Source organism: Hydractinia symbiolongicarpus, chromosome 1 (genome assembly GCF_029227915.1).
Source record: "Hydractinia symbiolongicarpus strain clone_291-10 chromosome 1, HSymV2.1, whole genome shotgun sequence".
NCBI lineage: Eukaryota > Metazoa > Cnidaria > Hydrozoa > Anthoathecata > Hydractiniidae > Hydractinia > Hydractinia symbiolongicarpus.
This window is the reverse complement of record NC_079875.1, coordinates 18,610,557-18,634,515: the sequence shown is the minus strand read 5'-3', so window position 1 is coordinate 18,634,515 and position 23,959 is coordinate 18,610,557. Positions and strand designations below refer to the sequence as shown.

The window sequence follows — 23,959 nt, the reverse complement described above, 5'->3', positions numbered from 1 at the left end:
GTCTCCATAGTTAGCTACCTTATTATTAAGTAAGAAGTAAGCAAGTAACGGGCAGTTTTAATGTCCTTGGGGATTCCATCCTAACTGCTGGCTCCTCCTCCCCTCCGACTGTAGCTATGTTGAGATGCGTATAGCATTGCTCTAAATTGCTTGCCTGCCACGCCTATTAGTGGTCAGTATCGCATCAAAAAGTGCACCAAAGGGGGGATTCGAACCTGAAACTTTATGATTACAAGCCGATGCGCACAACTATAAAGATGACACTCAATACTTATTATCTAATAAATTACCTCTATAAACTATGTAAAAAATTTTAATATAAAAATCACGAAGGTATTAAGAAATCTGTAATAGGTCTTTTGCTTGGTTTCTTTTAAATTAAAGTGTACGTTCTTTAACGGCGCGTAACCGAATTTAATTTTCAAGGTCTTTCAAAGGCCTCATTTCTTCGCCTTTTTTTACCGATTGCAAACATCCAGCTGCTTGTTAAAGGGAGAATTCTCTTTTCATAAGTAGCTTGAAAATCTCCTAAGAATCCAACTATCAATTCTTCCTTAATCATATAACGATCTTGTGACAAAGTTGTAAGGGACCACCAGCCATGAACAAAAATTTACACCTCAGCCAAGTCACCTTAGTCTTATAAAAAAGTTCAAATATTTATTATATCTTCATATTCCCATAATTTTAAGTACGTTTCTTTCTAGATACTAAATTTAAAACTAAATTTTTGCGGAGGAGGAGTTCTTTTAAGTATTTTTTTATCATTCGTTATGACTTGATGTATGAAGTTTGTGTACGGATGTGGGATAAAAACACCCATTCAATTATTGAACTGACTTCTGATACATCCGTGTTTTTTACAACTATAAAATAACTTCACAATTTTTTTATTATTTCTTTTATCGCTGCGGTGTTTTGTTTATCAAGGCTAGAGCAGTATTTATATAAAAATAATATAAACCAATATTCTCATCGTGTTTGCTAAAGTACTTAACTCTATATAAAATACGTATTTAAAAAGAAGTCGAACATTTATGTTCTTGTACAGACGATGCGTGCATATGTTTGATGGCTTTAATATTTAATTTTGGATTTCTGGTTTGTTTGGTTTGGTTTGTTGACACGCTCCAGGTATTGCATTTGTTTTTGTTCTTTTTTTATTTTCAACCTCATCCTCTAAATTTTAACAACTATGTTTCCTTTGCTAGTTTTTTATTGTTGGAGTGACCGAAAGTTACTAGAACGAAAATTAATGTCAATTTCACTAAATCGATGAAAACAAAAGCAATTGTTGCTGGTTTCTCAATCACCGTAATCTGAAAGTTATTAATTTTTAATAAAATCGTGTTCTTGTGGAGGTCTTTTTTTTTCAAGTTCATTTTATTCCATTGTTCTCTTACGACTTATGGGATAATTTTCTCCATTTATAGTTTTTGATCATTTGCATAAGTGGTTTCAAAAAAAGTTTGCAGCTATGAAGCAGTTTAGATGCCGTCGCAGGCTATGTTATATAGAGAAACTTATCTATCTTGCCCAAGTCATATGTCCACCAGATAGTTGTGTAACGAACTCGGGTTACATCAGAACAGCAAGATGTTGCTCTTTTTTTAATTCGCAATCAGTAGCTAGACCAAATGATGTCGCTGATAGTTGTCGAGTAGCTGAATTTTTTTAGCTTGAATGAAAACTTCAGGTATATTAAAACTTCTATGCGCTAAACAGGCGAATTTATCACGTCTCGTGAATAAAATAGAACAGAAACGGTTTTTTGCCGGCTGGGTATGGACTATAGCTATCAGTAAATGGAAATAAAAACAATAAATAAGATTCCTAAGAAGAATTTTTTTTATATCTATTTAAAGGATCATCCTTGGAAGATTCTATTTTTCAAGCTGTGACTTGTTTAAAGTCACAAAGCTTTTATGGTGTTTAATACATCTTATCCTAACTTGACGCTAAGTGTTGAGAACACTGCACGCCAAGTGGTAAGAACACTGTACGTAAAGTGTTGAGAACACTGTACGTAAAGTGTTGAGAACACTGTACGTGAAGTGTTGAGAACACTGTACGTCAACCATGCGGAATTCAAATAACGGGCTCTTAAAACGTCGTGGATGGGTGTAATAATTAAAGCGTTGAAGGTGCAAGCGCCAACAAAGAACTTTCGTTTTAGAAAGGTGACAAAGAATATTTCTCACGAATAGTGGGGGACCCACTTAATGTTGCAGTTTTAATTCTTACTCAAACATAGAAGTTAGTTTAGTTGACCTAACAACATAAATTAATTTAACTTCAAGTTGCAGTACCCTATAGGAACTAATGACAACTTCAAATGATTCGTTTCGAAATCACTTTTTACAACAAATGTTCCAGAACCATGAGAATAACAGGGTTTCAAAACATTGTTAAGTTTTTCGACAACGAATTTCAATCTACGTATATTTTTTGTTTGAACCCTAACGGCGCCAGTCTTTAAGCTAACTAATATGGCGGAAAGAGGTTCATGTTAAATTTGGATTAAAAAGATTTTTTATCTGAGTAAAAATAACGTTGAGCAAACATGCGTGTTGTTTTGACTGCGGTGAATAAACATACGTTTTCGTGACAACATTGTATTGTCAAAGTTTTTAATAATGAATGAAAATTTTGTTTGAATTTTATATTTTAGTTTATATTTAGTGTGAAACAATGAGGATCATGAGAATTTAAATATAACATCAAAAACTTAATTTAACTCAGAAATTTTAACCTTTACAATAGCAGCAATACTGAAAGGTTTCACTACAAAATTAAATGCACTCGATAAACGTGAGAACACCGCAGGTTATTTAGACAATTTTTAAAAAAACAAGAAATCTACTAATAGTTTTTAATAGTAAGATTTTAAAAAATACAAGATTCAGGATGTAAAACTTGTGTAGTGTATTATTTTGTAATCCCATCGCACTTTGTGATCCAATATTGTCACACTTTGTAATCCCATCGTACTTTGTGATCCAATATTGTCACACTTTGTAATCCCATCGCACTTTGTGATCCAATATTGTCACACTTTGTAATCCCATCGCACTTTGTGATCCAATATTGTCACACTTTGTAATCCCATCGCACTTTGTAATCCCATCGCACTTTGTGATCCAATATTGTCACACTTTGTAATCCCATCGCACTTTGTAATCCTATCGCACTTTGTGATCCAATATTGTCACACTTTGTAATCCCATCGCACTTTGTAATCCCATCGCACTTTGTGATCCAATATTGTCACACTTTGTAATCCCATCGCACTTTGTAATCCTATCGCACTTTGTGATCCAATATTGTCACACTTTGTAATCCCATCGCACTTTGTAATCCCATCGCACTTTGTGATCCAATATTGTCACACTTTGTAATCCCATCGCACTTTGTAATCCCATCGTACTTTGTGATCCAATATTGTCACACTTTGTAATCCCATCGCACTTTGTAATCCCATCGCACTTTGTGATCCAATATTGTCACACTTTGTAATCCCATCGCACTTTGTAATCCCATCGTACTTTGTGATCCAATATTGTCACACTTTGTAATCCCATCGCACTTTGTGATCCAATATTGTCACACTTTGTAATCCCATCGCACTTTGTGATCCATTTTGTCGCACGATAATTACCTGAAGAAAAAGGTTAAATCTCTGTCAGCGAGAATTGATGAATTTACAAAAAAATAATTGCACTGAAGTGATATGTCACGGACAATTTGTGTATTAAATTAGTCCGTATTTTCACTTGCTTAAACGCCGAATTTTTACTTGCACTAGTTGCAAACTATAATAATAAAGAAACCATCTATGATATAGTTGCAGTGATCAAAATTCTACGTCCAGACCAGATATAATTTGATTATCCCGATCTGTAAAACGCACGCAACAAGTGTTTGAAAGGGTCCGCTGTCCGCTGACATCATTTGCAACTTCATTCCTCCATTAAGAAACAAAACAAAACAAAAATTCACACAGGATTCACAGGTATTATCACGCTTCACCATCTGGATTATACAAGCGGGAAATCGCCCTTAGTCATTGCACCGACCTTGATAGCTTGGTCAGAACTTAGACCTTAGGCGATATTTTGCGGTACAGCCTAGAGTAATCGGTTGTTATTGTATTAGTAATGCTTCGGTTTGTGAATTTGGTAATGTGTTGTAGGAATGAAAATGTGGAGTGCAGACTAAAATGAAAACCCTTTCAGTTACCATTAGGGAGTGCGTTGAAGGTAGTGCGTACGATAATTACATAAAAATATGCCCTAATTCAGAGAAATACTTTACTTTTTAAAAGTGAACTACTCTTAACATTTGTTAAATCGGACAGCTTATTTTTGGGTGTTAGGGGTAATGTTAATATCTTCTTTTCTTCAGGAAATTTCAAACCATGACAATCGCATTAATCAGTACACATCCCAACAAAACAGCATGACAGGAATCTCCTCAAATCAACATACACCAACCTACCCGGTTCGTTTTAACAACCGCTATTACTTAAACCTGCAACCAACCGAACTGTTATATTCTCCAAACCAATTCTACAGACAAACATGGCAGAAAAATTCACCCACAACACTACATGGAAATGTATATTCATGGTCCACATGGACTGCTTGGTCGAAATGTACGAGATCTTGTGATGGAGGGGTAAAAATCAGAACAAGAAGCTGTGTACTGTAAGTTCAATAATCTTTTGTTTGTCTTTTCCATTGGTTTTTAAAATTTTATAATCAGAGTTTTTGGAAAACGGATATATATTTGTCCCAGACAAATATTTTTCCATTTATGTTATTTAACTATTTTATTAGAGACTGTGGTAATGAGTTTACTCTCGATAATAAAATCAATCACTTTTGGTCCGGTTGTTATCGTGACGTAGTCATTTCCTACGATTAAACTTTAATAGACGTACGACAACTTTTCATCTTCCGCATAAAAGTTATGGCCCATATGAGCCGGTGTAATTATTACAAAAAAACGTACGCTAACACATAAGCACTAGTTATTGTACAGTACAGAGTACAATATGGCATATATTTCTCGAGTTTTAATATTATTTTCTGGTTATTTTTCAAGTAATTTGGTAAAGCAAAAAAAAACCCAAAAATGCCAGAGAACGAAAAAAAATATATATTGTGAGAGGCTTCAGCGCGATAAACCATTGTTAAGGCCGGCGCAAATGCATTAAGATTTTTCATCAAAATCAAGATACTTGATTTTGATGAAACATTTTGCTTAAAATCCAAATGTTTTGATGAAATTGAGTTTTTCAATGAGTTTGATGAAAACATTCGAATTTTAGTGTTACATTCATTTTAAAATTCATTATAGCAGAGCTAGTAACTTTGGTTTTGTTGAATGAGCTCGTTGATTCAAACAACAAAATGCCTACTCGAGGACCAACTCGAGATTGGGTGAAAAGAAGACCAAATAAGGGATTTTGTAATAATATAATAAATTATAATATAATAAAAGAATTAAGTGTGGCCCAAACGTCTGGAAGGTTAAGGCTTCATTTTTCTTTCTAAATAAATCCCCATCACTGATAGGATTTCTTTCATTTCCACTATCACTATTATATGAAGACGACATGACTGCATTTGATTATAAAGCTGTAGTAAAATTTATTTGTTTTGTTTTTATCTTTCGAATTTTTGAATTTAAAACATTCGAAAGACACTCCATCTTACATATTTTTACACTCAATGCGGTGGAATAAGAAATAAGAAAACATTTTGACGAAATCAACTCAAATGCATCAAAAACTAAAATCTATTTTGATGAACGCAATTATTTTGATGAAAAGTTTGTTCGAGAACAAACTTTTCATCGAAAACTATCAAAATCGATTTTCTTCTTTCTTTCTTTCTTTTTTCAGTTTTTATGAAAATTTTGATTCAACTCAAATGCATCAAAATTTCATCAAAATCACCAGTTTGATGCATTTGCGCCGGCCTGAGTTTTGTTTTCAAAAGTTTTGCTTAATATTTGAAGTTATTTACGAATTTCAAATATTCTTTGTTAAACACCTGTTGTTGTTTTTTTTTTCATCACCCATAAGAACTGTAACAGAACGGCCAGAGAACTAGCAGCGAACTAACAGAATAACCAAATAAACAGCAGTGCATAAACTTAGAACTCCGTGCAGGAGTGCGCAAACACTAGCCTTGGAATATTCCCAAAGCTAAATATATTTTTCTTTTTCATTTATTTTAAACATTTGGAATGCCACGAGACAGGAAAAAAGCTGCTTTGATGTAACGGCCTAAAGCATATGTCATAATAAGATGGCGAATATCCTGCTAGGAATTTTTTTTTATGAGTTTATCAGTGCAATGTTTTTAAATACCTGAAGATCGATGTTTTCTTCCTCTACGTTTTTTTAATAGTAATTACTCGCACTGCTCGTTCTGTCACCATACTGCTGGTTCTCTAGTCGTTCTGGAAAGACTGGTGGTGACCTGTTTTAGTCCTTACGCACATCACCCACTCCCAAAAAGTTTTGGCGGTCATATTTTTCATACAAAATATAAGATATTGTGTTTCCGATAATACGATATAATGCAATATAATTCGTTTTAATACGTTATATGTACACGATACGTTACTACATCTTGCATTGTTTTGCTTTTTAAGTTTCGATTTTATTGTTTCCAAGCCAACTGAACTTTTTGAAATACTGTTTCTATTCGTTAGAAAAAAAGGAACTTATTGGCCGTTCTAATCTTTTAAGATTTGTCTTTTTATCTGCTTACTTCTGTTTCAGGTGGAAGCGGACAGCCCGTTCCACAAAAATGCTTTCCCGTTGCTCAGGCAACAGAAGGGATTTCCAACCATGCAACAGAAAGGTTAGTCGTGTCATTATTGGGGACACAAGGACATTAAGACTACTTTCGGTTCTAGGTCGCGCATAATCTGATCTATGCTTTGGAATATGAATTGTTTTTTTTCTTTCAACTTTTTATTCAATATACAGACCGTTAAAGAAAATTTTATTAAAAAAAAATAAAAAAAATCGAGGGCCCGTATTTCTGCAATATTTCTGTGCACAACAGTGAGCCAAATCACATTTTTTGCATGGGTCAACTCTTATGTAAGTCACTAAAATTAAGAAGCCCTACATTTCTCCTTCCAAATAACCTCTTTCTTTTTAGCTTTGTTTATCACCACAAGAATTCCGTACAATAAAATACGAATCACGTTTGAAACAGTGTGAGAAGTACAACGAAATACCTTACTTGGGTGAAATATATCAGTGGATTCCCTACATGAGGAGTAAGAAGAATTTTTGTTATCGCGAGTGTTTTTTTTTCCCAATTTTATAATACCTTCCTTTTTCAGATGGGTTAAACGATTGCAAGTTGAATTGTTTAGCAAAGGGCTATCGCATGTTCCGCTCGTTTGGTTTTGTACTTGATCGGACTGCATGTGGAAAGAACAGAGACTATCAATGCAAAGCTGGCAGATGTATCTTATTTAAGGTTAACTTTCTGTTTTGATTTGTTATGATGTGGAATAAAGGTGTCGTGCTTTACTCTCTCAACTTGTTTGGTTGTCAGTGATGTAATCGATTAATCATTTCACATTTATTTGTCTTTGTTCGATTGATTGACTCTATTCTCATCTTCTCTATCAAAAGGACAAGGTTCGAATTGGATTTAATTTTACGAAAACAGACACAAACCTACAAAAGAAGTTTTTATCGCCAAAATACAGTCATTTTCCACCAGTACTCAGCCATCGTCAGAAACAACAACTGCAATTGCTCTCGAAAAAGTCAAAGCAGCGTCAGATTCGACTGTCCTCTAAGATGTCAAAAGTACTTCCTTCACTCAATCAATCATTACCATACCGAACATCTACAAAAGAAGATTTTGGGTACGTATTCCCGCAGCTCACTCCAGCACAAGAAGAAGGGCGACGTGGCATTATAATGACGACGTTTAAATGGCAAGTCGGTGGAATTTCTAGATGTACCCGTTATTGTGGAGGAGGTAGGGATCGAATTATCTTTTTATCGCTTAAATTTGCATAATCGTTCAAATGCATCTAATCACAAGTAAGTTAACAAGTAATAAATTGTGATGGGAAATTATTTTTGGAGGCCAAAGGATATCATGTTACCACTACTTCAAGAGGAGTGATTATTGCTGGATATTTGCTTTTTTGTTGTTGAATGGTAAAATATGTTATAGTATGTTTTGCAGAATTTAGTTTTGTTAATCCGATATCAAAAAAAATATTTTGTAATCATACTTTTCTTACAAGTAAATTTTACGTGCAGCAAATTTTATTCTTATTTATTTTATATGATTTATTGCTGAGAATAGTATTTTGCGAAGATCATTTTGCGAATATTATTTTTGCAAAATCACAAAAAGTTCCGCATTGATGCAGAGCAGATATAAAGAAGTCAAAGAATATCTTATTTGCTGAAAAATTTTCTAGTTACGGTCTTTCTTCTCCCCTTTATACACTTACAGGCGAACAAACTATCATCTATCGATGTTTTGAAGAAGGTAATTCTCATTTGGGAAAATTCGTGGACGATTCCAAATGCATACATGTAAAGAAACCACCCATCAGAAGGAGGGCGTGCAATCAATTGGAGTGCACAGTAAGGTAAAGTTATGTTTCTTTACTAAATGCTGGAACTTTTGCAAGCAGAACGTTTACGGCATTTCATAGAATTCACTAGAGTTTAATTTCGCGAATCTCGAATTCAATTTCTTTTTTTCATTTTTTACTTTAATTTTATATTTTTTTTTATTAATTTTTTTATTGAGGTGTATTAACAAAATATGCTTTTTGGAGATCAACATCACATTTAACTTTGGGTATTTTTTTTTCGATAGGAATAATTTCTTAAATTTCTGTCATTAATGTAGCTTTAAATAGGTCAGTTTGGATTGAATTTTGAATTTTTCGGCTATTCGCGATTTTCTGTCATATTTTGTCTTTGTTTTTCGTATAAAGTAGACGTCCGTTAATTCGAACACGCAAGGGACTTAATTATTTGTTCGAATTAACGAATGTTCGGATTATCGGAAGTTTAGAAAAGAAATGAATTTGAATAAACATTTAAAGGTTTTATGCTAATATAACTTTATTACAACTTTACTACAACTTTTTATAAAAATCTTTTAACGTTGTTTGCTTAGCAATTTAATTGATAAATTGAAAAAATTTTTTCCACCATTGATGCAGTAATAATGAATAAAAATGAAAACGTATTTTATTTATCGATACAAAAGTTCGAATTAACGAGCATAATGTAGCCTTGGGACTAAAAAATTGTTCGAATTAGCGAAATGTTCGAATTAGGGGAGTTCGAATTAAGCAGCTCAAATTATAAGACTTTAATAAACCAAACTCAAGGGACTTGTCAATTTGTTCGAAATAACGGAAAATTTGAATTAAGCGGTATTCGAATTAACGGAAGTCTACTGTAATTGTATCCTACTTTAGGGGCAGAAACTTTCGCGGGCATTAACTTTCGCGTTTCTCGCGTTTTTTGGTCATTTTCGCGAAAGTTTATGCCTTTGGAAATTCTAAATCATCAAAACGCAAAAGTTTTTTACCATAAAGAAAATCATGAAAACGGGGCAGTTTTCAAAAGTAATGATTTATTTCTACTTTAATCATCATCAACTACAATAACACTTGGTGTTTTTTTCTTCTTTGGAGCTGCGAGCATTTCCCGGATGTCCCGATTATTAGTGCTTGTGGATGCAGCTTTTTTCTTCCTTTTGCCGGGGGCTTGCGGTGTAGCGACTGTAGGCGGTAACGTCATGACGAAATTAAACAGATTTCCAACCGCTATGTTTTCTGTTGGTGTAGAGATCCTTAAGTAGATCTAAATAACGTGATATTAATTTCGCTTGAAGAATAGTAGCTAGCTCGTGTTTCGACCACAGCTTGACATTCTATTTCAAGTCCTCCTTGTACTAAGGGAGAACGGCGATAATGTTCTGAAAAAATCGTGCAATACAAAGACGCACTTCGATCCAATAAATACTTTGTTATTCTTGAAATCTCTTTTGGCAAGTGTCCAACAATTTCTCCATTTTCGCTTACTGTCTTTATAGCAAATCTATCGAAGGCGTTTCAAGGCTCGTAAAGACAAACAAGTTTTTCATTCTCTTTTTGATTGCCAAAATCTTACAGCGGCAGTAAATGTATGTTTTTCCATATTGATGAAGAAGATTTGTAGTATCAGTGATAAAAGATGGTATTTTCAAAACAATAAAAAAACTGTATCTAATAGTGAGGGCCACTATGTAATTTCGTGTGCACACGTGTGTTAAAAGTGATTTTTTGATTTAAAGTTGTTCCTTAGGTCCCAAATTACCAAAAAAATATGGGTAGCAAAATTTTTTTTCCCATGGGACCAAATTAGATGACGTCATCACTTTTACAGTCAGCAAAAAAATAATTTCACATTTATATGTCATATTATATATCGTTGGAAAGAGGAGATCGAGTGGATCAAAAAAAATGTAAGAACCATGTCTTCAAAACGTAACGTTCGAAAGATATTACTATTCAAACTTTGTACAAATTACAGACTGGTGATTTACTGACCCAGCACAAAAATGACTATACCCTGCTCAATAGCGAAGTTTTTTTGTTGAATTTTAGTATGGTATTGGGTCACCCTAATGTCTTTCTGTTTGATCAAAATTTATTGTTCAAATCACTTCAAGGGATAATTTACAGACCAGTAATTTACAGACCAAAGCACGTGTTTAGTTGTTTACTTTCTTTCTGGCAATTTCACAAAGTTAAAAAAGTTGCTGAAAATAATGACAAAAAACAACTTCAGCAATGCTTGTACAATGTTTCATTCACTCATCATCACTAGAACTATATTCATCTGACTCGGATTCATCGCTTGCGCCACCACTGTTTTGACACGTCGTACATTTACACATGTCAGTGCACAAAAAACCATTTTTACGGCATTTACATCAGTTGGATATGCAACTTGTTTTGCAATTACAAGAACTTAACTCGATGAGTGCCAACGGTGCAGGAAGTTCATCAGTCATTATGGGGGATAAGTTACTGACTTCATCTGTATCCCAACCATAATTGACTGCATTCGGAAGTTGTTGAATGAGGATATGCGAGCTTCGTAAAACCATTGAAATGAAGTGACACCTGAATATTTTGTACTTCAATGCAGCTAATGTTGGTGGCAACATATCAGCATCACACTGGAATTTGGAGAATAAATGCCAACGCAATTGAGATAGTGATACCACGTCTGCAAGACATTTATTCCCCTTATACATTGAAACCACGAAACGTTCTAAGCTTTCCAGTGTTTCCAGATTAGGAAGTTCGACAGTACTTCCAAGTGTCGATAATGCCAGAACCACCTCATTATCTGCCTGTAAAAAAATCTTCAGCCAAGCAGACTTCGATTTCTTGTTGAAACGCCCAGTTTGGTCACACCCTGTGAACGTATGAAAACCAAGAATAGCTTTCGCGTGTACTGCACCAAGGGCTTCAAAGCAATTACGAATATCAATATCACGTAGAGTAGAACCTCGCCCTGTTCTAAAAATGGTATTTATTGGTAACATCTCATAGTAGTAAATTAGCAGTAGAAACACGTCAGTATCCGGAGAGTAAACAATACAACTGGTGAAAGGAGATTGTTGTGCAACATCCATAGCATTATATATATTATTAAGATAGTATTATATATTACGTAAGATAGTGATAAATTGAATACATACCTTGCATGTTTTAACTGCCGCTGTTTTTGGAGTTTGATTCACAACAGCCATTCCATCTATAATGATTACTTTGTTTGTTTCGACTTCTCCAGATAAACCATTGGTCGTTTGTCCTTTGCTGGCTAATTCCTCTATACCGTGAATCAATTTTGATTTGTCTAAACAAGCCAATGGAATTCCATCAGCACTGAACAAGGCCTTTGGTACAACAGAAAACTCAAAGTTGCCAATACAGTGCTCCAAATCCAACTCGGGACGTTTCCGTGCAGTGATTAAAAATCTTGATAGTAGCGTTTTTTCCTCTTTGAGTTGTATAACTTTATCCCCTACTCTCTTTTTGATAGATTTTCCAAGATCTTTGAAAGTTACTATTTTCACTTTTTTTAACGGTACCCATATCGATTTTGTTCCTTTTATCCTCTCCGTGACAAATTCTTCATAACATTTTGAGCCAATATCAGCATGTTGAAGTATTTGTGAATTGTGAAGAACAGCTTTTGAAACAACATTAAATACACAATCGGATTGTCGGAAGTTGACATCGAAGTCGTCCATGGTACAAAGCAATTTATTGACGTTAGAAGCTATCCTGCTACATGTTGAGCCACTCAATTGGTAGTGTTGCTTTCTTTGATCAACATTGACATTTTGTATATTCTGTTTGAAGTGTCAATGCTTTTTCTTGGACCAATTATCAACCATATGATGAGTGACTGCAACAACTTTGGTACAACAAATCCGTCATAACTGCCATTAAATTGCCATGGTTGTTGTTTGAGAAGTTGTTCACGCACTAGTTTTGCGCACTCGAATATTGTAGCGACATCATCTACGGGGTTTTGAAAGTTCAACTCGATTGCTTTTGATTGCGTCTGGGTTGTACAAATTCTTTCTGATTCTGTTCTTGATGGAGGTCTTGAAAACACTATGTCCTCAATATTTTCTGTTAACAAGTGCTTTAAATATCGCTTGTAATTGATTTGGTTGCTTTCGGAGTTTCCCATTAACTTGTTGTATGTATAGTTAACATCGTTCATACTTATTACGTTGTCGTGTGATTCCCCCAATAAATGTTTGATTATGTTAATTATTTCAACATCTGCAAGTGCGCGGTCTGTATCTTCCATATTTTGTAGCTGTGATATGTCTTGATGTAATGCTAAAGCCTCTCTCTGAACCTTCACCCAACATGCTAAATGATATTGGGCATCATTTGCTATAGCATCAGCGTTAGGAATATTGTTCATACGGATGAAAAATGATTTATTTGCTATAAGCTTCGAGACCTCCAGCATCTTTGTTGCTACCGTCTTAGACATAACTTTATGTATCTTTCCTCCCCTTTCTTGACAAATAATGCAAAGGTGTTTTTGAAACATAATTCCACTTGAGCGCAATGTTTTTTTTTCATTTTGTTTCACAGATACAACAAATGATGGGCTAAAACTGTCCGAAGACTCTTTTGATACTGGCCGTTTCTTTAACCTGTCTATCTCTGTTTTATTTGTGGCCATTTTGTAACAATCAGAATGGTATGAAGACTTTCCTTCAACAAGCTGTACAATATCATATGACTTCAGTTTTTCCCAACAATCTAGATACTTCGAATCACCACAACTAACTCTTTCCTCCAGACATGATAATAACTTTTTCAAATACTGCTCTTTTGGGTTGCCAACATTCTAAACAAAATACGACATCTTGGTCAAAGTATCAAACAAAAATCTTTCTCTCAAAACTCTCAGAACTCAGAACAGGAATGGGAAAAAATGTTTAAGTAAGGCGGTACCTTTTTGATGTATCTTTCTGACACACTATACATTTCCCAAAATCCAGCACATTTATTGTTTTTACACAGTTAACATCCATTTTAATTCGGTCTATTCATTTTATTATTATGCATGTATGTCTATACTATAAACTTCACATTACACTTCACTAACACTTCGAAATTAAACAGTCTAGCTATGAAATTGAACAATAGAATGTTTTCTACAAATAGAACATTCGAATTCTATGCCTATGTCTATGAAATCGAACAATTATAAAACAAAACTTGTTATTATACTGATACTAATACATACAAAATGTCTAAGTGAAATTCGCTACTTGCTTTTCAAAACTAAAGTAAACAACTAAACACGTGCTTTGGTCTGTAAATTACTGGTCTGTAAATTATCCCTTGAAGTGATTTGAACAATAAATTTTGATCAAACAGAAAGACATTAGGGTGACCCAATACCATACTAAAATTCAACAAAAAAACTTCGCTATTGAGCAGGTTATAGTCATTTTTGTGCTGGGTCAGTAAATCACCAGTCTGTAATTTGTACAAAGTTTGAATAGTAATATCTTTCGAACGTTACGTTTTGAAGACATGGTTCTTACATTTTTTTTGATCCACTCGATCTCCTCTTTCCAACGATATATAATATGACATATAAATGTGAAATTATTTTTTTGCTGACTGTAAAAGTGATGACGTCATCTAATTTGGTCCCATGGGACAAAAAATTTTGCCACCCATATTTTTTTGGTAATTTGGGACCTAAGGAACAACTTTAAATCAAAAAATCACTTTTAACACACATGTGCACACGAAGCTTTATATCAGAACATAGCAGCCCTCACTATAAGTAAAAAATTGTATCTAAGTTCGATTTTTTTTAATTTTATTCATTTCTAAAGAAAATTCGATTGAATGATTCGAAAATAAAAATATTCGATTATCGCGAAAAATGAAAAGAACACTCCATTGTACAATAAATATTTTTGATTTCATCAGAGGGGAATGTGTTGATTTTAATCTGCGATGGAGGAGATAGCTTTCAAAAATAAGTTCTGGGATTATGTAAACACTGCTTTTTGCAAACTTAACTTAACAAACTCTCTATCAAAGCTATCAAACAAACTTAAAGGATGTTTGATAGAGAGCTCTGTCAATATCCATCATCATGTCGTTTTTAAGAAAGATGCAGATTGAAGCTAAGAGGCAAAAAGAGGCAAACAATCAAGAAAATGAAATTTCTCAACAAAGCCTGCAAAGTCAGAGAACAGAAGAAAATGGTAAGTATATATCTGATTTTCGAGTTTACAGCATTCAAAAACTCTTGTGTAAGACAAAAGCAAGAAACTTTCTACTTAAAACATTTTTTGAAACCTTTAATGAAGTTCTTTTCATTATTATAGAGACATCGCAAGAGCCTACAACTTCGGAAATTGGCACGTTAGATGTGCAGGTCATAAAAGATCACGTTGCTTCCCCAGAATCAGCAAAGAGAAAGCCTCAATACCATAAATGGTCAGAAAATGAACGATACAACCTAGGGAAATATGCTGCCGAATATGGAAATATCAATGCTGTGAGAAAATTCAAAACGGATTTTCCGAAATTAAGCGAAAGTACATTCGAACTTTTAAGAAGAAATATTACGAAGAGGTGATCTTGATGAAGTGGTGAGAAAATATCTTCTATCGTTGAGCGAAAGAGGTGGAGTAGTCAATGCAACAGTAGCAAAGGCAACAGCCAAAGCTCTGATGAGTAAGTATCCTCATGCTATCGGTCAAGTTGACATCGACTCATCGCGTTGGGCGAAAAGCCTGTTTTCCCGAATAAATTTTGTCAAGCGGAGTAAAACATCGTCAAAAATGGACATACCTGATGGGGCTCGAAAAGAGATAGAGTTTCTATATCTCCATGACGTTGTATCAAAAGTAGAACAGTACAACATACCATCTGCCCTAATTTTTAAATATCGATCAAACTCCGTTAAAGTACGTTCCAGTAGGTAACGAAACAATGGCAGCAAAGGGAGTTCACGCTGTGGCGATTGAAGGAAGTGCGGATAAGCGTTCAATAGCTGGAAAATTTACCATTTCCTTTGATGGAAACTTTCTTCCTATTCAACTTATTTGTGGTGGCAAGACAACGTTTCCCGAGGTTTGAATTTGCAAAAGATTTCAGCCTCGGCACAAATCCCAAACATTTTTCAAACACGGATGAATCGCTTAAGTTCTTGAAACAAGTGATCAAACCTTATGTAATCAAACAAAGACAGATCCTGAAATGCTCTACGGATCAGAAAGCACTCGTCATCATGGACGTCTTTACTGGTCAAATGACGGCAGCTGTACTTGACGTCTTTAAAAAGCAAACATATGTATCGTCAATGTCCCTGTTAATATGACAAAGTTCTACCAGCCACTTGATCTGACGGTCAATGGTTTCTGCAAATGATTTCTCAAACGTAAATTTAACGAATGGTACTCAGTCGAAGTGAAAGCGCAGCTAGATAATGGTGTTGAGATTGATGACGATGAGGGTTACAATTGTCCAAACTTAAACATGTTCACGCCGGTTGGATTGTGGAATTCTACAACCACATGAGCACGCCGAAAGGAAAAGAAATTATCGATAGTGGATGGAAAAGTGCTGGTATTTTTGATGCCTTAGAACTCGGTTCAAGCAAAATGCCATCGATGGATCTTTTCCAAGATATAGATCCGATGCTCAGTAATGATGTTGAGCAATATGATGATAGCCATTTCTTAGCAATTTGTGATGTCACAGTGGAGGAATTTGAAGCGTTATGTGGAAGCAAGATTCAAGAAAGTGATGACGATACTGGCTCAGAATGGGAAGAGGCAGATAATTAAATTTATTTAGCCTAAACTTGTACATTTTATACATTTTGATTACGGTAAAGACCTTAGATGTGATTTAAGGAATACATTTTTTTCTTAGTTTTTGCCCATTCGCGAAAGTTTTTTCACGCGAATACGAACCTTATTTTAAATTCGCGAAATTTCTTTCAAAAATCGCCAAACGCGAAAGTTTTTGTCAAATATTTCGCGTTTTTTTGACACGCAAAAGTTAATGCCCGCGAAAGTTTCTGCCCTTAAAGTAGTTTTCATTTAAAACCGACAACACCCCTTCTTTCATAATCTCAGTTTTATCAGAGAGACGAAAAAGAAGCAAAAAATGGATATTTATTAATCAATCTTATTGTGACTTGTTTAAATACGAACCAAGGGAGTTACAAATTTCTTAATTTAGATGGTCCGTCTCAAACTGGACAGCATGTTCTGAAACATGTGGCGAAAACAGTACACAATATCGATCTGTTTTATGCAAGAAGGTGCGTTATAGAGACAACACGGTAGTTGATGGAACGGTGATACATCCATCACTTTGCCAAAAGCTGAAGAAACCGATCTATTTTAAACGTTGTTTGATGGTGCCCTGTTATTTTCAATGGGAGACTGAATCATGGAGTGAGGTAGGAATTTAAACTCTGTACCTTTAAAATATTGTGTACGTGCTGAAAATGAATGACGTGATGTTTACTTCATAGTGTTCTGCTTCCTGTAATTACGGCACACGAAAACGAAACGTGGTATGTAAGAATCACAGAGGATTCAAAATAAAAGATGAAAATTGCAATCTCAAACACAAACCAAACACTATAGAGGCTTGTATGGGAAAGCCGTGCTCAAACACATGGTTTACCAGTGAATGGAGTCCAGTAAGTAACTTCTTTTTCATAATAAATGTTTGGTAAAATGTCGCAGAATTTGTCGCTGAAGTCGAAAAATTTGGAGGATAGGAAACAACATGTCTATTAAAAGGCGGCCATCTTAAAAAGCGTCAAGTTCAGTACAAAAAAGGAAATGAAATTCAGTTATTTAATCTCTACCTATGTTTTCAGTAAGTTTTCACATGCCAAAAATTTTTTTATCATCCTTGCCATTGAAACAAGGGTACTTGCATTTAGCCAAAAATATTCTCCCGTTTTAGTGTTCAAGTGCTTGTAGCAATGGATATCAAATGCGTCGAGTTGTCTGTGCGAGTTTTACAGGAGTTGTGGTTCCTGAAACATTATGTAACGAAACGAGCAAACCTCGTCATAGAAGAGTTTGTGTCGGATTTATATGTGCAACAAGATTTTGGGTAACTACCAAATGGTCAAAGGTATTTGTCTTATAACTTTGCGTAATTGTACCCGTTTTTTTAAATCTTGGAATACCTTAGCACCACGCTTCATTACATCTGTTTGAACTGAACAGTATCTCTTTTATGAATACTTGTTGTATGTCTGCCACACGGGCCAATTTCATGCCAAAAATGCACGAGATGCCTGAAATATATGCGACATGCATACATTTGGCAGCTAGAGTATGAACGGATTTTTCACAGGCTAATGTCTAGTCTTTTTAATTATTTTTGAAATTCTATCCCAAAAATTGATACTGCAAATAGATAACCTGCTGCAACTGTAAGTGAGGCTCCTAAGAGAAAATTAAGAAGATCCTGGGCCGTGACAATAATGCAATCAAATCAAAGCTTTGCATGCATGCTAATTTGCTAATGCTCAGGTGAGAAAAAACTCATAAACCAAAATTTTGAAAGTACATGAAATTCGGAAATAGTTAACTGTTCCCTTACGTGAATAATACAAACTACCTTTCATGTTATTCCCGTTTTTTTCAAGACGCCTTTTCTATTAGAAAATGTTACTCTCCTGAATTTCTTTTGATTCATGACTAAACAAATTCTTTATAGTTAGGATTAGTGGTCTACTTTCATGAATCATACAGAAACGCTTTGCAAAAAAGCTGTAAATTAGAAATTCGGTTAACTACGTTATAAATGTTAAAAAGAAACACAGAGAATATGTATACACCATGATAAATATATTTAGTGTACAAACAACTGCGGCGTTGGTGAGCAGTACAGACAAGTTCTATGTATGGAGAAAAATGATCAAGATTACTATCAAATTGGTGAGACAAAATGTCCTGAAAAAAAACCTGTGTCTGTTAGAACATGCCGGAATGCAGCATGTCTTCCACTGTGGTACACAGACCATTGGAAACAGGTAAACGTTTTGGGTTATAAAAATTACGTAATCGGATGTACAATTTTTTTGCCTGATGATGAATTTATTTAGTAAGAACAGCAATTTCCAAAAGGTCTTTCATTAAAATTATTACCCGGGTAAAAGGGCGGCATCGATATTTTCGAAAATCGTGCAATGTGATTGGCTAGAACTTACGTCATAGCGGGCAATATTCAACGGTATTGCCCGCTACCATAGCAACCGTGTTTAAAGTTTAAATATGGTAACATTAAATGTAAATAAACACGGAAAAAAGTAAACAAAACGCGAAACAGAAGTGAAACTTACTTTTATCTTTTAAAGAATTCAATGCTGTGGCTGCAATAAAAACCTGCTATGTTTACACGTATTCGATTTAAAAAAAAAATTTTTGTTCGAATGTACGTTCCATATGGGAATAGTTTCTATAAAGACATGGTTTCTACATCCTGCTTAAAATGTTATATTTTTGTTGTAAAATGCAGTACCCGGATAATAATCCATATATAAACTGTTTATTTCGGGCAATACCTTCGAATATTGACCTCTGTCACGTATTGCCCTCACAAGCTCGGGCAATACTTTGGCGTCGGTCAATATTCTCCGGTATTGCCTTCATAAACAGGGTTATTAGTGCATATTTACGTTGATTCTTGGTTAAAACAGCGTTGAGAAATACACATCTTTTCGACAGAGGTGTAGGTTGGGAGTGGTGGTAACTTAATCAACCCCATCAGTTTATTTTTGATAACTCCTTATAGATGAGTACGTTTTGAATTCTTTGCATATTCTGTCGGAACTTCTTGAAAAAAGCTTAAAAACTAAAAACAAAGTCGAAATGCTTTTCATTATACTACTTTTGTCTTAGATTTTTATCAAGAAACATCCCTTCACCTACATTTGTTTGTTTGTCCTTCGCATATTAACGGTGATGAAGGCGGATATAAATTGATATGCTAAAAATCAAATACGCCATCGCCTTGAGTGTTTGAGGGCAAATCATTTTTTTAATTTTCGGGTAGTTACTCTACCAAGGTTCATATTCATAGCAATTGTTCGATCCAAAATTATATCAGGTGGTACAATTACCACCTGTTCTAAAAATGAGAGAAAATAAACAATTAAAAATTCTTACATTCTTTACTCCTATTTTCTACATTTTTTTCTGTCAGTGTACAAAACCATGTGGAGAAGGGCAGCAGTATCGCCATCAGATTTGTTTATCGGAAAAAGGAACTCCTACTCGTGGATGTGTAAACGAAACAAGATCTCATGTAAAACGCGCTTGTAATACTATGGCGTGTTCTTTACCAAGACAGAAAACATTGATTGATGGAGATAACAGCAGTGAAAAGGAAAAAGATAAAACATTGATTGATGGAGATGGCAGCAGTAAAAAGACAAAAGATGAAATATTGATTGATGGAGATGGCAGCAGTAAAAAGACAAAAGATGAAATATTGATTGATGGAGATAAAAGAAGTAAAAAGGAAAAAGATGAAATATCGATTGATGGAGATAACAGCAGTAAAAAGACAAAAGATGAAATATTGATTGATGGAGATAAAAGAAGTAAAAAGGAAAAAGATGAAATATCGATTGATGGAGATAACAGCAGTGAAAAGGAAAAAGATAAAACATTGATTGATGGAGATGACAGCAGTAAAAAGACAAAAGATGAAATATTGATTGATGGAGATAAAAGAAGTAAAAAGGAAAAAGATGAAATATTGATTGATGGAGATGACAGCAGTAAAAAGACAAAAGATGAAATATTGATTGATGGAGATAAAAGAAGTAAAAAGGAAAAAGATGAAATATCGATTGATGGAGATAACAGCAGTAAAAAGAAAAAAGATAAAGAAGTCATAAGCCTTAAATTTTTTGCTCAAAATAAAGCAGCAATTGTAAAGTCAAAACTCAACCCGAATAACCTCGTTGAAAGGAGTAATTACATGTCCAAAGGCGTGTCTTATAAAAAGAGAAGTAACGATGAAACAATATCAGAAACAAGTCAGACAACAACTAAGCAACCAAAAGTATTAATTTTACTGACAACGCAACCGACCACGACGGTTCCGTCTACAACAATAATCTCAACACCAACGACCTCGATAATCTTGAAGACACGAACGAAGACTAAAGTTTCCATTAAAAAAATAAATACATTTTCGTATAAAAGACCAACAATGCACGTACTAAGACCTTTCGCTAACTTTTCACGCAATAAATGCTACGATTTACACAGGAAAGCCTACTGCCATGTTATATCTGTTCGTTTAAAATTCTGTAAAATACCACGCTTTCAACGTCTGTGTTGTCACTCTTGTAAACAACATAAAACATAATGGCTGGTAAAAACAAAGAAGTGATGCTTTTTGCCATCTTCTTAAGAGTAGGTAAAGATTCACGGATTTCGAATGTATTAACAATGTATATTATTCTAACTTATTTCCGTGAACATAACGAGAACATCCGCATTTATAAAAGGAATTAATATTATCCTTACAATACATATAAATATTTATAAATATATTCTCTAATATGTATATTTTTGTGTGCATCTTTGACAAATATATTTAGTTTTAGTTGCCATCAAGTTCAAAGCAGATTTGATGCTTCAACACCGTAGCTGCATTATATTTTTCAAATAAATTTCGAAGTCGTCCCACAAATAATTACATACAATCACGACCTTTAAACTTATGGAAACTTATACCGGAAGAAAATGTTAAAACCTAATTTTTCCGACATCTAATTCATAATATGGTCGTCAAAGAAACTGTGAGAAGTGTCTTTTTACCTTGCTTACCAATTTACTAATAAAAATTTCACAACTTCTACACTAAGCTGTATGACAGTTTCACAAAGTAGCTATATTGATTGTAGTTTCAACTTCTTTGTCCAATAATAAGAGTTTTCAAAATAAGGAACTTAGCAAGGGTAGGGAGAAATTCTACAAATCAACATTGGTTTGACAATATGTTGCTTTAAATAGACAACCTAGTCACTTTGTGTGAGAATACAAAATTGTCGTTGATCGTCCAAATTACCTTTTCTGGTATAGAAGGAAAAGATTTAACCTCGAATTTCAAGTTGTGATTTTACGTCATATAATATACGGAGACTGTGTGTGTGTGTCTGTGTGTTTGTAACAGGCAAAGTGGATTATATTTTTACAGTTTTCTTTAAAAGCGTCTATAATACATCCCCTATAAAAATGTTCTGTATTTTTGAAACGTTTTTTTTACGATTTTAATTGGTTAGAACAAATCATGTGATAAAATAAAGGGATTTAATTAGTTGGGAATTTTATTGCACATGCTAATTTAAATTTACCGTGACGATTGCTTTGTTATAAATTATTGTATGAGCAAAGTCACAGGCAATCAACGTTGTTATTGTTGTTGTCCATTTCGATTAAAAGTTTTAATTAATTGTTTGTGTCTTTTAAATAAGATTGACAACAAATCATTTCGTGATAAGAAACATAACTTAAATTACTAGTAGTTGGGACGTTAAACTGATAAAGGGTCTTATAATAGATACAGATATTTCGCAAACAAGTATATATGTTCTTCTATTCACACAACACAGTCTCTCCTATATGAACGCTTGCCGCTCTGCTTGGGGTTACAATGTTCGAAATTACGTCCTTGTTTTCATATGTTGGTTGTAGCTTGCCAGCTCGCAAAATTATTTGTCTTATATCTAAAAGTACGCACACTTTTACCCATCATACAATTGCAGGTAGGTAGCTCTAGCTACACATCAAAAATGTTAAATGTAAATAACAATAAAATTTGTTTGCTAGGTGCTTGTTGCATCATTTACTGCTTTTCTAATTTGCCCCAGTCCCCTCTTTTTGTGTATGCTTTCGTTCTTGTCAGTAGTTTTTACAAACAGTCAAAGAGAACACATGTAAAAACCAGGAATGCTTTATTCTGGCAGTAAACAGGATAGTGCCCCACCATGTATATAGCTACTGCATTCAGTTAGAAAACGAAAGTACTTCTGTATATAATGACAGGTTTATGGGTAGCTAAAAACCTTTTAAAATAAATATTTAAAGACAAACTCCAAAAGTATTTCATAAAAAGAATCTGAAACGCCGAATCGAATATCAATGTCGCACTTGGTAAGACAATGGTCTCATTGATTTTTTGCTCGTCGGTATACAAAATCTTATGCGGGCGTCCTTGGCAAAAGAGACGCCCTGAGGGGCGTTAAAAGAGATACTGGAAGTACGCAAGAGATGTTATTGCTTCCATGCTGGTAGTGCACCAGAAGCTCCACTGGCTGGGCGATGTCAAATAGTTATTCGTCGCAATACTCTAATGAATCGTTTGTGTGTACCACAAGGTGGTGTCTAGGTCCCATATTACATAATCTGTGCGTCTTTAACTTATAAGAACAAGTTTCGTGAACTGCTGTGCAATATGCCAATCATATGACCCCATCTAAAAATGTAAAATTTAGCGATATAAAAACGTGTAGTGGCATCTGTAACGCAAAACGCAAGCGCAAACTCAAGAAAAAGACTGTTTGAATAATTTTGACGCAAATAGAAAAAGTTGCTTTCGAAATATCGTGTTCTAATGGTAAGAAGAATGATAAAAAAGATGACGAATCACGTTTTAAAGCGGCTTTATGTTAATTTGTTTACCATCAATCCCGCTACAATGTGGTAAATTTAATTTTCTCTTTATTCTTTCTTCCCTTTATTTTTTCTTTGGTATTTATAACATATTATAATAAGGATAGGAAAATTATAAAAATATAAAATTAACATTGCGCATGCGTTGCTTGTGTCTGTGCTACCAGATTTAAGATATACTTCAAATCTACGAATATTTTTTGAATGCAATTAACTAGAAATACTCCAACGATTTTTTAACCCACAATTTATCTTTGGAATACTGAAACTTATTTGGAATAAGTAAACTGCACCAAGGTTTGATAAGGCCCCATTACTTGATTTGCGTTAAGCGATCCACTTAGAAGAGCAAGCGACCTTATTTACCACTATAACTTGATTGAGCATAACTGCTCATCATTAATTTTGCAATCTTCACAAAAAATTTTCACGAAATAAAGAAATAAATATGATGGGTGACTATTTTAGCTAGCTACGCGTTTCATCCTCATATAAAAAACGCTACAGGCCCTGGGATCGAGGTTGGCTAGCTATATACATCTGTCTGTCACGCAAAATGGTAACCGCTGTAGCGAGATGTGGTAAATAAAGGACGGGCGAAACCGTGGATTTATCTACGAGTCACCGACTAGTATCTTTAATTTACG

At 34.3% G+C, this 23,959-nt stretch overlaps 1 protein-coding gene across 2 annotated transcripts; it reads left to right on the top strand.

Annotated features, from left to right (window-relative positions):
• Window positions 1-750: 750 nt before the first annotated feature.
• On the top strand, window positions 751-22,419 carry LOC130644969 (papilin-like). 2 transcript variants are annotated; one of them, XM_057450786.1, is made up of 12 exons: window positions 751-1,134; window positions 4,405-4,706; window positions 6,797-6,878; window positions 7,185-7,305; window positions 7,372-7,511; window positions 7,670-8,024; window positions 8,514-8,652; window positions 16,834-17,056; window positions 17,132-17,302; window positions 17,575-17,748; window positions 18,479-18,655; window positions 19,828-22,419. In XM_057450786.1, exons 1-12 carry the CDS (start codon window positions 1,072-1,074, stop codon window positions 21,001-21,003), a joined length of 3,123 nt encoding a protein of 1,040 aa, XP_057306769.1. In that variant the 5' UTR covers window positions 751-1,071; the 3' UTR covers window positions 21,004-22,419. The 2 variants fall into 2 exon arrangements, with proteins under 2 accessions (XP_057306769.1, XP_057306777.1); XM_057450794.1 differs by lacking the exons at window positions 751-1,134; window positions 7,185-7,305 and having other exon boundaries at window positions 4,566-4,706; window positions 19,828-21,593.
• Window positions 22,420-23,959: the final 1,540 nt, after the last annotated feature.